Genomic DNA, 15,230 nt, shown 5'->3' with positions numbered 1-15,230 from the left:
ATCAGTTGGAGGTAGGGCTTGAGAGTGGCGCCGGATTTAAAAACCCGGTAGTGCTACTCTCAGGCACCCTGTTGTGGTCTTTACTGTGAATTTGTGTCTGCGTTACTGATTGCTGATTTTTTTACTCTTGCCTGCCTGACCACTTTTTGCCTATCGATTTGGTACCTCTGCTTGTGATTCCTGTGTACGGACCTGGCTTGTTCCACTTCCCACTTGTGCTATTTCCCCTGGCGTATTCGTTTGTCAGCTCCGGTTCTTTTAGGGCACCAATCTTATTTTCATATACCATTTTAAGGGAACCAGGACTATAACTCACTTTAACTTAAAAACGTATTCATTTATCCATACCTCCTTTCCCCATTCATCAATTGTCCTCCAGAGGTTGTTATAATCCAAAATGACAAAAGGGTTCCAAGCTGGTGGGAATGCTCCATTAAATGCATATGTCCTTCCCTTAGAAACACAAAACATGAACACATTACTAAAGTTATTAATTAACTAAATACTGACAAGTCAATGTTGAAGATACATGTGGTTCCATCTCATGCATGCCATCTTATTTTCATTTGTACATCATTTTGAAATCCAAGACTGTAGTCCATACCGATTACAGATAAACAATTTCTTATGGTCAGTTTAACAGCTCTGGAATTTTGGATATGTAAACTGGAAATTCACATACTTAAATTAATAATCTCAACTAAAGAACGAATTTATTTTAGACACAGACGGCTGGATATATCCAGCAAAACACATTAACATAAAACAAGAAACTGGGATACAAACCGCCCCTTTAATCTGCCTCCCAGAGACAACAGGGGCAGTAAAGGGATTAACAATAGAAAAGGATACAGACGCCACTAACATAAGGAATACACATTGTCTTGATTAGATTATCTCCCAGACCTTAATGTGCCGTGTGCAAACGGTTAGGAAATAAGGCAATAAAATAAATTTTTATTAATAACACACAAAAGGATAACATTAACTGATGGGTAGGGTGACTCAGGGGCGTCCAACATGCGGCCCGCGGGCCAAATGCGGCCCGCAAGACCTCGAGGCCTGCTACTTACTTGTGGGAGGGTCTTCTGGAATGCACAGAGGAAGCGGAGTTCACGTGACATCCTACTTCCTCTGTGCTTTAGCAGCGAAGGCAGAGGGAGGCCGCGCCCCCTGCTGAAGTCTGTGAGCGGCATCGAGGAGCTGCAGTGCAGGTAAGGGGGTGGGGAGGGTGTTTGAATGAGTGTGTGTGATTGAGGGAATGAATCTGTGAATGAATGATTATATGAATAAATGAGTGTGTGTGTGTGTGTGTGATAGCATGGATGTGTAAGTGCTGGAACCTAGGCATGATGGGACTGTGATTGCTGTTAGCAATCACACTCCTATCATGCCAAGTCAGCCAGTACATGCTGAAACCTGGCCAGCTGCCCCCCTTGTGTAGTGATGCTGCCAGCAGTATGGGGTATGCACATCACTTACAACCACCCTGTACCAGCATGTACTGGCTGACTTGGCATGATAGGAGTCTGATTGCTAACAGCAATCACAGCGAGCACAGTCCCATCATGCCTAGATACCAGCATTTACTGGATGGATGTGTAAGTGCTGGAACCTAGGCATGATGGGACTGTGACTACTGTTAGCAATCACACTCCTATCATGCCAAGTCAGCCAGTACATGCTGAAACCTAGCTAGCTGCCCCCCTTGTGTAGTGATGCTGCCAGCAGTATGGGGTCTGCACATCACTTACAGCCACCCTGTACCAGCATGTACTGGCTGACTTGGCATGATAGGAGTCTGATTGCTAACAGCAATCACAGCGAGCACAGTCCCATCATGCCTAGGTACCAGCATTTACTGGTTGCCTGGGTATGATAGGAGTGTGATTGCTGTTAGCAATCACACTCCTATCATGCCAAGTCATATTGCTAATTTTGTCCAATTGTGTGTTACCTACTTTTATTAAACATGTGAGTTTTTATTATTATTTTTAAAGGTGGGGGTCATTTTCGTTTTTGTCTAAGTGAACCCTGAATGTTTTGGTCCAGAATTTTCATTTTAGTTCATCCCTAGAATAAATCTAGGGAATCCTGAATTTGTAGTCGCAAAACTTTCAAGGCCCAGAAATCAGTGAGAGGAAGAGTAAAGGTTTTGTGTCATTTTACTTTATTTTAATCTGCATATTTTATTAAAGGCCATATTTTTTGTCACAGTGAAAAATGAGTGCGGCCCGCGCACGTATACAATTCTGATGAAGTGGCCCACTGCAGAAAAAACTTGGACACCCCTGCTTTAGAGTCTCTTATGATTTGGATAATGTGGCACTCCTTACCAGGGCCCATAGTCTGTAGGAAGGAGGCTGGCACTCAGTCCCCTCCAAGAGCCCATGGCACAGAGGCTTCCGTGACAGTTGGTCCTTTATAATGCATAGTGAAATCAATGATTTCAGTCCTACAGCCCTCTTATTTAATACAAAATTATTTAATTTCTCTTACTAATATATATATATATTAGGGCTGAAACAACGAATCGATAAAATCGATAATAATCGATAACGGAAATCGTTGTCGACGATTTCCGTTATCGATTAATCGAGTGATCGATTCGTTGTTGGAGCACTCGGCTCCTTTTACTTACCTCCGCGAGCGTTCCCCGCTTCCGCTACACGCTCTGCACTCTCCGCCTTCTTTTAGTTGCGTGACGGATGTGACGCGTTCCGGAGGTAAGTATTCTTCATGTCTGTGCGAATCGCTCTGTGCGAGTGGCTCCATTCGCACAGAGCGGTTCGCTCTGTGCGAGTGGCTCCGTTCGCAGAGAGCGAACCGCTCTGTGTGAGTGGCTCCATTCGCACAGAGCGAACCGCTCTGTGCGAGTGGCTCCATTCGCACAGAGCGATTCGCGGGGGTGGGGGTGGGGTTCCAGGGGATGCAGGGCAGAGTGGGGGTGGGGGGGCAGGCCAGGGTAGGAGACTGAGTGCAGGGCAGAGTGGGGGTGGGGATGCAGGGCAGGGTGTGAGTGTGGGGGCAGGGCAGGAGACTGGGTGCAGGACAGGGTGGGGGTGCAGGGCAGAGTGGGAGACTGGGTGCAGGGCAGAGTGGGGGTGGGGATGCAGGGCAGGGTGTGAGTGTGGGTGCAGGGCAGAGTGGGTGCAGGGTGTGAGTGTGGGGGCAGGGCAGAATGTGGGGGCAGGGCTGGGTGCAGGGCAGAGTTGGAGACTGGGTGCAGGGGCACAGTGCAAAGTGCTGGGTGCAAAGTGCCAGGGCTGGGTGCAAAGTGCTGGGTGCAAAGTGCCAGGGCTGGGGCAAAGGGCTGGGTGCAAAGTGCCAGGGCTGGGTGCAAAGTGCCAGGGCTGGGTGCAAAGTGCCAGGGTGCAAAGTTCTGGGTGCAAAGTTCTGGGTGCAAAGTGCTGGGTGCAAAGTGCCAGGGCTGGGGCAAAGTGCTGAGTGCTGGGTGCAAAGTGCCAGGGCTGGGTGCAAAGTGCTGGGTGCAAAGTGCTGGGTGCAAAGTGCCAGGGCTGGGTGCAAAGTGCTGGGTGCAAAGTGCTGGGTGCAAAGCGCTGGGTGCAAAGTGCCAGGGCTGGGGCAAAGTTTCTTGAACAGTAATAGTCCACCTCTTTTCAGAATGTTTGGGGTTATTTTGTTTCCTAAATATTGTGTTTGGGTTTTTGTACTTTGAAAATATTGTTTTTTTATTACATCATAACAAAATAAGAATGTTAATGTAAATTTTAAGTTGTTTTTTAACATCCAGTTCATTAAATTATTTTAAATAAACAAAAAATTTGCATATTGTTTTTTTTTATCCGATTAATCGATTAATCGAAAAAATAATCGGCCAACTAATCGATTATTAAAATAATCGTTAGTTGCAGCCCTAATATATATATATATATATATATATATATATATATATATATATATATATACACCGTATTTGCTCGATTATAAGACAACCCTGATTATAAGACGACCCCCCAAATCTGAATATTAATTTAAGAAGAAAAAGCCTGAATATAAGACGACCCTATAGGAAAAAAGTTTTACCAGTAAATGTTAATTCATGTAAACTATTTTTTTTAATAAAAGCTATGATTGAGAAAAATATTTTGGTTTTATTTCCTTCTATTTTCCAACCTGCCCCCCCAGTTATGCACATCTGCCCCAGAAATGTCCTATACCCCCTATATGCCACTGTGCCCCATGATATGCCTTTTAACCCTATATGCCACTGTGCCCCATGATATGCCTTTTGACCCCCTATGTGCCACTGCCTCCAGAAATGCCTTATACCCCTATATGTCACTCTGGCATTCAGGGGGTTAAAAGGCATATTATGGGGCAGAGTGGCATATAGGGAGGTTTAAGGCATTTCAGGAGGCAGAGTGGCGTATAGAGAGTTAAAAAGGCATTTCTGGAGGCAGAGTGGCATTAAGGGGGTTAAAAGGCATTTCATAGAACACTCTGCCTCCAGAAATGCCTTATGCCCCCCATTTAACACCCCCCCAACTTACCGGTGCTTCTGACTCCCCTGTCATGCAGCCGGGGCAGCGTGTAGAGGTGTGGCTAGCAGCGGGTAACTCTGATCTCTCACAGCCGGTGAAGGTCTGCGCGATGGACGCACCTCCTTCCGGCTGCAGCGTAAGTTGTCTACACACTGCCCCGGCTGGGGGGGGGGAGACAGGAGGATCCAGGTCCCCTGCAGCTGCGGGGGATCTGGATCTTAGTCGTCTCATAGTCAGACCTATTTGAGGTCTGATTATAAGACGACCCCGATTATAAGACGAGGGGTATTTTTCATAGAATTTGTTCTTAAAAAAACCTTGTCTTATAATCGAGCAAATACGGTATATATATATATATATATATATATATATATAGGAGATACAGTCTCCTGGTTCTACCTGATCTATTGCTAAGCTCATATTGCAAATAAGTGATGACTTTGACATTACTGCAACAAGGATGAGTCTTGTAGCCCTCGTCTCCCCAGAAGACAGGGAAGGCAACTTTTGATTGAAAGGACAACACATCAAATATTTTATTCCCATATTTTAATTCTGTGAAAATAAAAGTGGCACCGATGCATGATAAAATGACATTAATTGTAATCACCCTTGAACAAAGATCAATGTGCAGCTCACTGACTTGGAGAAAGTGTTAATTATTGCTTAAACCTGAAATCTCAACAGTGGAGACAAAAAAATTAAAAGCTAAGCAAAACTGTATTATCTTTCTTTTGCCTACGTGACATAGGAACTGAAATACTCCACACATATATCTCTTATAAACACTCTCTGGGTACACTTTGCTTTGTAATGAAATCATTAATCATAATTTTCAAACAATACTATGTGCTCTGCTTCTTGGGATGACAATCGCCCCTCTTTTATCTCACTAACGTTTTAGACAAAAGGCTACAAAACAGAGCAGTTTATCAAAACTCAACTTTTGCAGCCTTGCATTATTTTACATTGTTTCAATGCCTATAAGACATATGTATATATTGTTGGATATGGTTTATATATTTCTGCTAACTCTATTTTATATAAGCATGCACTGTATGCAGACTCAAAAACTGATTAATCACTTCCAACATTCCAGTAAATGCTGGCAGGGAACTGAAAAAATGCAGGCATTTTATAAGAAATGGAACGCATTTCTCCCTTTATCAGCACAGGATGTAGGTTTTTCCACAATTTGTCTACGACAGGAATTATACACTGTGCTTAGTCCAAGGGAGGATGCAAAAATACTTTTTGCATGGTATTGCAGTGAAATATTCTAATAGTAGTCTTCTACAAGGTTGCACTGTTTATGTTTGTATTTGTGTGTATATACTGTTATTTGTCTGATGCCCACATTTACAGTTCCCTCTCTCTCATGCTCTCTGAATGTCTCCCAACCTCCTCTTCCAACCACTTCACTGTCTCACAGCTCTGCTTCTTGTTCTCCTCATCTTCTCCTTTCTCCTCTTTTCTATCTTTTCTCTTCGTCCGCATCTCTTGGTGAACTTCTGCCAAAATGGCAGAGCATACAGTGACTGCCATTTTGGTGGAAGTTCACACAAGGTTATCGTTGTACAAAAAGGTAGAGCTTCCTGTGACGTCTTCTCCTTGATTCTCCTTTAATTTCACATGAGGTTATCCTCCAATCAGGGGGAGGGGACGTCATAAGAAGCTCTGCCATTTTGGTGGAAGTGTATATAGGGTTATCTCTGCAAAATGGCAGAGCTTCTGGTGACATCCTCTCCCAGATTCTCCAATTGGGGTTGAGGACATCACCGGAAGTGCGGATGAAGAAAGAATAACAAGAACTTTATTTTCCGAGATGTACACAAATTGATGAAATCACCAAATTTTGTTAAATTTGCAAATCGTACGAATCTGAATGCACAAGTATTTTTATTTACACAAAAATACAAGGGAAGCACACACTAAAAAGCACATACATTCATGTTTTAGTGTGATGCTGAAATGAACAACCAGGGCCGGACTGGCCCACCGGGATACCGGGATATTTCCCGGTGGGCCGGCAGATTCGTAGGCAGGGCGGCTGCCCGAAATCTAATCTAAACGGCCGGCGCTACTTCAATTCTTTTTTTATTAAAGTATTAAAGCAGCGCCGGCCGGCGGCATCAGCACTCGGCGGCCGTGTGCGATGGCCGCCTACTGATGGGAGCAGCGTGAGGGGTGAAAGCCCCGCCCCCTCGCACGGACCTTTCACCCCTCATGTTGCTCCCATCACTATGCGGCCATCAGATTAATGGAAATTTAATCAAAACGGCCGATGCGTGCTGACACCGCCGGCCGGAGCTACTTTAATACTTTTTTTATTTTACTTTATATGGCAAGCCGATCCGGCATATTCAATTTAAAAAAAAAAGAATTAAAGTAGCTCCGGCCGGCGGTGTCAGCACGCATCGGCCGTTTCGATTAAATTTCCATTAATCTGATGGCCGCATAGTGATGGGAGGAGCGTGAGGGGTGAAAGCTCCGCCCCCTCACACTCAGACTGCTGGAGCACCGGATGTCCTGTCACTGACATCCTGTCAACATAGAAAACGGCGGCCTGCAGCTACCAGAGGACGGAGGCCAGGATGAAAAAGCCCCAAAGTGGAAGAAGTTGAAGGTAAATAAACAAATTTTTTTTTTTTAACAAACTGTATAATATTTTTTTATATAAAAGCCTTATGCCCCCCATATGCCACTCTGCCTCCCTGATATGCCTTATATGCCACTCTCCTTCCAGAAATGCCTTATACCCCTATATGCCACTCTGTTGCATGATATGCCTTTTAACCCCCTAAATGCCAGAGTGGCATATAGGGGTATAAGGCATTTATGGAGTCAGAGTGGCATATAGGGGCTACAAGGCATTTCTGGAGGCAAAGTGGCATATAGGAGGTTAAAATGCATATCATGGGGCAGAGTGGCATATAGGAGGGTATAAGGCTTTTCTGGCGTGCCCCATGGTATGCCTTTTAACCCCCTATATGCCACTCTGCCTCTATAAATGCCTTTTAACCCCCTATATGCCACTCTGCCTCTATAAATGCCTTTTAACCCCCTATATGGCAGAGTGGCATATAGGGGGTATAAGGCATTTCTGGAGGCAGAGGGGCATATAGGGAGTTAAAAGGGGGCAGAGTGGCAAGCCTGGGGCAGATGTCTGGCACTACACCAGAATTGATCTGTGTTTATTTTCTGGATGTACCCTGCAATACGAAAAGACATCAGATTCTACTAACTTAATCAGGTTCTATTAACTTAAGTAATTGAAAGCTCCTTGACATGGGGCTCTGTGCAAAAGAAAATAAAAAGGGGGTAGAAGGGGCTGTTGGCAGGTTGGCAAATAAAAGGAAATAAAAACAAAAACAAAAAATGTCTCAATCTAAAAATGTTTGCAGTAGTAAATGTTTTGCTTTCTGGTATTCTAATACAAATAATATGATAAAAAGAATGTTTTATAGTTATTTGTACGGCAAATAGTGTGACTCGGGTATGTATAAGGGGTGCGTGTGGGTATAAGAGCTCAATCGCGAGATAAACTATATGGGGCTGCTCTCCAAATGTTTCCAGGGCTGCTTTTCAGTCCCAGTCCGGCCCTGTGAACAACTGGCGCACGCTAAGCAAATACTGTTTGGTATACTTTGTTTTGGTGTACTTTGGGCTCTCTACCTTTACAAAAGAATACTTGTCCTGCTGAATATTCATGGCTATTCAACCTTTCAAAACTAAAAATTACAGAAAGGTTTATAATTAGGCATTACATTTGTAATGAAACTTGACATAGATGTATTAGCCCAAGATAAAATGGAGACGTTAGTTGACGTTGATACAATTTATTGGGTCAACAAAGGAAAAGATGTGACGTCACTTAAACTTTTCCTGGCCTCCCTTGTTTCTTCGTCAGATAGACAGTTTCCATATGCTGTTCATTTTCAAACAAGTAAAAAAGTGAAATGACCCAACTCTTACATCTCACAAACATATTAGACATATTAGAATATTATACCATTGCATATTGGAGGTTCATGAGCCAAAAAACTAAATTTAAATGGTTTCCTACTGATGATTCAAAATGTCTCCCCTAATGACAAAACCACTCACTGCACGAATCCCTAGTAACAAATAAGCATTCTGCATCATGGACCTCAATTTTTTTGTATGCTTTTTTTACCTTTACATGATAGATGACCTGTTCGTCAACATTCACTTTGTATGTCTTTAAACCCAACTCTTTTGCCACCCGTAGTATGCGATTCTGAGTTGGGCCAACGTATGCTCCACCAACATCCACATACTGAACCTCTTTGTTCTGTAGGGAAACAAAAGATTCTAAGTGTTTCATTAAATCAATATCACAACACAATTAAATTCCTTAAACAATACCTTTTGTATCATATATTTATTTAAAATAGTAACTAATTTTGTTAGTTTGTGTAGAACTCAGAGACAAGTATTGTTACTGTATGTTTGAGTTTCTGTTTCTATAGGAAATAATCCAGTTTTGTGTTTTTGTGGTCTGCTTCTAATCTCAAATTTTGCTTGTCCATACCTGATGTAAATATAGGTGGGGTTGCTTTTCAAGTGTTGAACCTTAAACTATGTTAGGAGTGTCATTTTATTACACTTGTATTACTACTGTAGTAAAACTGTTTGCCGGTGTTGTCTCAAACTGTGTCTTTTTTGCAAACATTTGCACACACCAATTTATTCCAGAATAGTAAATTAATTGTAAGAATGTGTCATTAGTTATATGTACCACATAGGTCAATTCTAGGTCTTCTTCTATTAATTTATATAATGATGTAGTACATATGTGGGGATCTGTGACAAAAGGTGTCAAAAGCAGAATGACAGCAAGACAGACATAATTTACTTAACTGACAGCCCTTTTAATGAACATTGCATATTAAAGTACTATCCAAGTACTTTAATATGTATTCCTAAGAAAGGGAAAAAAAAGCCACTAGCTTGACACAAAAGTAGCAGCTCTGCAGAAGCAGCTGCCCTCATTCTCTGTGGTCTGACATTTCTTGCCACTGATCGACTGCTTCTTATTAAAAATGGAAGCACTTTCCATGCATGTGCACAAGAGTCTGAACAGGAGAAAATGCATATGGGGATTATGCAGAATCATATTTTGCAAGTGGGAAACCACAAAAATATTACCACACGGCATTAAAGTAGGTGCCACAAAAGGAGATAAATAGCTTGAAGAACAATAGGAAATTAATTTCATATACATATATAAGATAGGGGGAGAAGACAGAGAAAGTTTGGGGGGGGGGACAAGAGGGAGAGAGATGGTTGGTAAAGAGATAAGAAACAGAGGGAGAACAAAGAGGGATAGGCGAGACAGAGAAAAGGGGTGAAAGAAGAAAAATAGAAAGGAGAGACAAAAAAGGGAGGAGAGAAGAAGAGAGAAGTAAGGGGAAAATGAGAGAGAAGAAATGAAGAAAGATAGATGCATAGGTATAGTAAAGGGACAGTTTAATACTTTAATATACATTCTTCTAAAAAAATAAAAAATAAAACTATCCATGTGTCCAAGTAATATCCACATGAATGGCAGGACCAAAGGTTTCCCAGCAGAACATTGCCCAAAGCATTACACTGCCTCCACCAGCTTGCCTTCTTCCCATAGTGCATCCTGGTGCAATATGTTCTCCAGGTAAGTGACGCACTCGGCCATCCATGTGATGTAAAAGAAAATATTGCTCCGTGGTCCAGTTCTTATGCTCACGTGCCCGTTGTAGGCGCTTTCACCATGTGCAACCTGACTGGTCTGCTGCTACGCTGCCCCATATGCAACAAACTGTTATGCACTGTGTGTTCTGACACCTTTCTATCAGAACCAGCATTAACTTTTTCAACAATTTGCTGCCCATGTGTATTAATGAGCTTTGACCGCCCATGACCCTGTCGCCGGTTCACCGCTTTTCCTTCCTTGGACCACTTTTGACCACTGCAGACCGGGAACACCCCACAAGGGCTGCCGTTTTGGAGATGCTCTGCCTCTACGAATTCAAATTAAAATGAAATACCAGAAATGGACTGCAATGAAGCCATGAGTACAAAGGTTCATAATAAAGATGCGAAGTGACTGGTAACATCATTAACCACTTTACATCTAGCAAGGGCCTTTAAAACATCTTAGTTAAGTTTCATTTAACCCCTTCGTGACAAAGGCTGATTTTACTTTTTGTACCCTTCGTGACAATGGCCGTTTTAACATTTCTGCGCTGCTCGTGTTTAGCTGTAATTTTCTTCTTTCCCGTTTACTGAACCCACACACATTATATATTGTTTTTTTCAGGACAAGAAGGGCTTTCTTTAGATGACATTGTTTTGATTGTATCATATTATTTACTATTAAAAAAAGTATAAAATATGGTGAAAAATTTAGAAAAAAATGACTGTTTCTAACTTTTAGTTGAAAAATCTTTTTAATCATCTATAAAAGGTAATGAAAAAACCTGCTAAATAGATTCTACTATTTGTCCTGAGTTTAGAAATACCCAATGTTTTTATGTTTTTTTGCTTTTTTCTACACATTATGGGGCAAAAAGTACAGGTAGCGTTTTGCTATTTCAAAGCCATTTTTTCCAAATCTGGTAATTCTTCCCCTCATGTGCCATTTCGGGTATCTTTGAAGCCGGCCAATGCAATTTACCTCATCAAGTCATATATTTTTGAAAACTAGACAGCCCAGGGTATTCCAAATGCTAGTATTTTAACCCTTTTCAAGCACTAATTCTACCATCAGCCTTTGTCAAACTTTATGGTAGTAATTTTTTTTGCATTTGTTTTTCACACACATTTTACTTTAGGTATGAATAAACAGGTTCTGGTATATGTCACTATCATAAAACACCCCAATATGTGTTTAGCAACATCTCCTGAGTACAGCGATACCTCACATTAATGATTTTGCCTGGCTGTTTGGGGGCAAAAGGGCCACATTTGGGGCATGCGCATTTGTCAATGTTGAACTTTGGCATTTGGGGATCCACTGCCCATGCCCTATTTGGTACATCTTTGAGCCGGGCCATTTCAGTGTGCCCAATAAAGCCATATATTTTTGAAAACTAGACACCCCAGGGTATTTCAAATGCTAGTATTTTAACTCTTTCCATGCACCATATCTACCACCAGCCTTTGTTAAACTTTGTGGTAGTCATTTTTTTGCATTTGTTTTTCCACACACATTTTACTTCAGGTATGAATTAAAAGGTTCTGGTATATGTCACTATCACAAAACACCCCAATATGTGTTCAGCAACATCTCCTGAGTACAGCGATACCTCACATGAATAATTTTGCCTGGCTGTTTGGGGGCAAAAGGGCCACATTTGGGACATGCGCATTTTTCAATGTTGAACTTTGGCATTTGGGGATCCACTGCCCATGCCCTATTTGGTACATCTTTGAGCCGGGCCATTTCAGTGTGGCCAATAAAGCCATATATTTTTGAAAACTAGACACCCCAGGGTATTTTAAATGCTGGTATTTTAACTCTTTGCATGCACACATTTTACCACCAGAATTTTTTCAAAGTTTGCAGTAGTATTTTTTTGTGTGTATTTTTCCCCCACACACCTACTTTATGTATGAATTTACAGCTCCTGGTTTATGCCGCTGTCACATGACACCCCAATATGTGTTCAGCAACATCTCCTGAGCGCAGTGATACCCCACATGCATGGGTTTGTCATTTTTTGGGGGAACTAAAAGGCCACAATTGGTACGTGTGCATTTTTCTAATTGGAAATTAGATGTGTGGCCATCCTTCCCCCCGTGTTATTTGGGACATTGTTGAACCCGGCCAATTCAATTTACCCCATCAAATCATACATTTTTTTAAAGTAGACACCCCATGGGCATTTAGGGTAAATCAATGTTTATTAAGGTTTTTCAGTTTTATGGGAAAAGGCAGGGGGAAGGGTACAGAAAATCAAAGGAATCGGGGGGAGGGGGGGAGGAACGAGTAGGTACAGCTGACACTGCGCACATACAGTTATCACATCGACAGTACATGAGTACAATGGAAAATGATCACAGCATGGAAATATAGCGGTAAAAACAGCACGGCAGGAACAGGGTGCTCCAGAGCAGTAGGACACATAGTTACAAACCCCGTCCTCGCAAGGACAGAGCGCATGAAAAAGGGGGGTGCGTAGACCCTCCAGCATTCGTCACCCAGAGAAGGGGGGGGGCCGGGCGTTCCGCCCACGCGCCAGTAGGAACAGGGGTGTTAAGGCGAGGCAAGGAAGCGTCAACATCCCCCGTGCAACCTCGAATGAGCTCAGCGTGATAACCCGCACGGACACCCCCAGCACCTAACCTCAGAGGCAGAGCCCTAAACCCGTAGAGAAGGAGAGCAGCAAGGGTATGAGAGGGAAGGGAAGAAGCGAAAACAGAAAGGACAATCAAACAGACAAAAAAAAAAAATAAAAAAAAAAAAGTGGGGGGGTAAGCTCAGGAGGGAGTGACCACGCCTCGGAAGGAGGTAACCTGGAGGCCGCCGCTCAGGAGGGCGCGCCGTCAAGCAATGGGCGAAGTTGGGGGCTAGCGAGCAATTGCAACCAGTGAAACCAAATGCGATGATGTTTTTCAGATCTGTCCGTGGCAGAATAAATCAGTTCCTCGAGAACTCAGGTCCGCTCCACCCGTTGGACCCACTCCCGAATCGTAGGGGGGGAAGAGGCACCCCAATGCAAGGGGATAAGGGCTTTCGCAGCTGTCAGAAGGTATCGGGCCACTGAATTTTTATACCACGAAACCGGGTAGGGCATGTGGAGAAGGAGTAGGAATTCCGGCGAAAAGGGAATGTCCCTGTCGGAGAGGGATCGAACATGGGAATGGACGGCCGACCAGTAGGGAGCTATGCGGGGACAGGACCACCACAGATGAAGCAGAGAGCAGGGCGATGCACCACACCGCCAGCACTCATCCCTCCCATCAGGACAGAACCGGGCCGTGGTCGACGGGGGCCTATACCACAGGGCCATCAGCTTGTAGGACATCTCCTGGTCCCTGTTGTTTAGGGAGCATCGGTGAGTGAGCACGCAAATCTTTTCCCACTGTTGCTCGGTGAGGGTGAGTTGCAATGAGGTCTCCCACTTGCCCTCGTGAGGTGGGGGGGAGGGATAAACGGCCGAGAGGAGGAGGCCATAGAGGAGCGAAACGCCATGGGGCGGGGGCGAGGTCAGGGTGCACAGCGCTTCAAACATGGTGAGGTCCCTAAGGACCTGGTGCCTCCGGCCCAGGGAACGAAAGAAATTGCCCAGCTGGGCATAGCGGAAGCGCGCGAGGGCCGTGGGAGGGGCCGGGCCCACCAGAGCCTCCAAGGGCTGTAGACCCGATGGAGAGAGATATGCACGGATGCCCAGCGTCCCCCTGGCGGCCACCTCAGGGAAGACATCGCCTCCCATGCCCGGAGGGAAGTCGGGATTGTCGCGTATCGGAGTAAGGGGAGACGGGAGAGAAGAGACAGAGGTGCCCCGCAGCACCGAGTGCCACACGCTGAGCGTCGCCCGCATGAAGGGGTGAGGAGCCGCCCGCTGGCGGGCGCACTGCGCCTCCAGCCAGGGTAGAGAACTAAGCGACGAGCCCAGCATGCCGCCCTCCACCTCCAACCACCGCTTCCCACCAGAACCACAAGCCCACTCCACTATCCGCAAGAGATGGCATGCCCGGTAGTACGTACGTGGGCACGGCAAAGCCAGGCCACCCCTCGACTTGGGCAGGATCAAGACAGTGTATCTGATGCGGGGGGAGCGGGGGCCCCATATGAAACGAAGAAAGGCGGAGCGGACAGAAGCGAAGAAGGAGGGGGGAATGTGTATGGGCAGAGCTTGAAACAAGTAGAGGAGTCTGGGCATCACGTTCATCTTAATAGTGTTGACCCTACCTAACCATGTGACAGTGAGCCGGGACCATCTGCGGAAGTCGGACTGTATAGCGGAAAGGAGTGGCAGGAAATTGTAGGCGTACAGCCGGGAGTGGTCGGGGGAGATCCACACTCCCAAGTATTTCAATTTAGTATCGCACCACGCGAAGGGGAAAGCCGTGCGCAGGGAGGCACCGACATCATCCGGCACATTAACACCCAGGAGCTCAGATTTAGACATGTTGACCTTGAAGTTGGAAAGGTCACCGTATGTCGCGAGCTCTCGCAGGACCGAGGGCAGGGAGACGCGGGGCTGGGCTAACGCAAAAAGGAGGTCATCTGCATATCCCAAGACCTTATGGTGGGATCGTCCCACCTGGAGACCCGAGATGTCCGGATTCTGGCGTATCGCCTGTAAGAGGGGTTCCAGTGATAAGGCAAACAGCATCGGCGAGAGGGGGCAACCCTGACGGGTCCCGTTGCGAATAGGGAAGGGATCAGAAAGGATGCCGTTGATGCGAAGCCGCGCAGAGGGGACAGAGTAGAGAGATTGTATCCAGGTCAAGAAGCCCGCTCCAAAGCCCATGTGGCGGAGGGTGGCCAACATATACGACCAATCCACCCTATCGAAGGCCTTTTCGGCGTCGGTGGATAGGAAAATGGATGGGGCGGCAGAGGACCGCGCATAATGGAGTAGATTAAGAGCGCGGATGGTCCCATCCCTAGCCTCACGGCCCGGGATAAAGCCAGACTGGTCGGGGTGGACGAGGGAAGGCAGAAGGGGCTTCAGCCGGTTCGCCAAGATTTTGGCAAAGAGCTTAAGGTCCGCA

At 45.0% G+C, this 15,230-nt stretch overlaps 1 protein-coding gene across 1 annotated transcript in view; it reads right to left on the bottom strand.

The window, feature by feature from the left end:
* The window catches only part of LOC149278377 (amine oxidase [flavin-containing]-like), a 48,531-nt gene that overhangs the window by 15,499 nt on the left and 17,802 nt on the right, over positions 1 to 15,230 (bottom strand). Inside the window, exons 3-4 of the mRNA XM_089502077.1 lie at positions 8,683 to 8,820; positions 349 to 453 (exon numbers count right to left, since the gene is read on the bottom strand). Coding sequence (XP_089358203.1) covers positions 349 to 453; positions 8,683 to 8,820 — 243 coding nt within the window. The remainder of the gene's footprint in view (positions 1 to 348; positions 454 to 8,682; positions 8,821 to 15,230) is intronic.

The sequence above is a fragment of the Sceloporus occidentalis genome, unplaced genomic scaffold (assembly GCF_023333645.1).
Source record: "Sceloporus occidentalis isolate IW3139 unplaced genomic scaffold, rSceOcc1.0.p SCAF_192, whole genome shotgun sequence".
Classification (NCBI taxonomy): Eukaryota; Metazoa; Chordata; class Lepidosauria; order Squamata; family Phrynosomatidae; genus Sceloporus; species Sceloporus occidentalis.
Note: the sequence above shows the minus strand (reverse complement) of the source record. Positions and strands in the feature narration are given on the sequence as shown.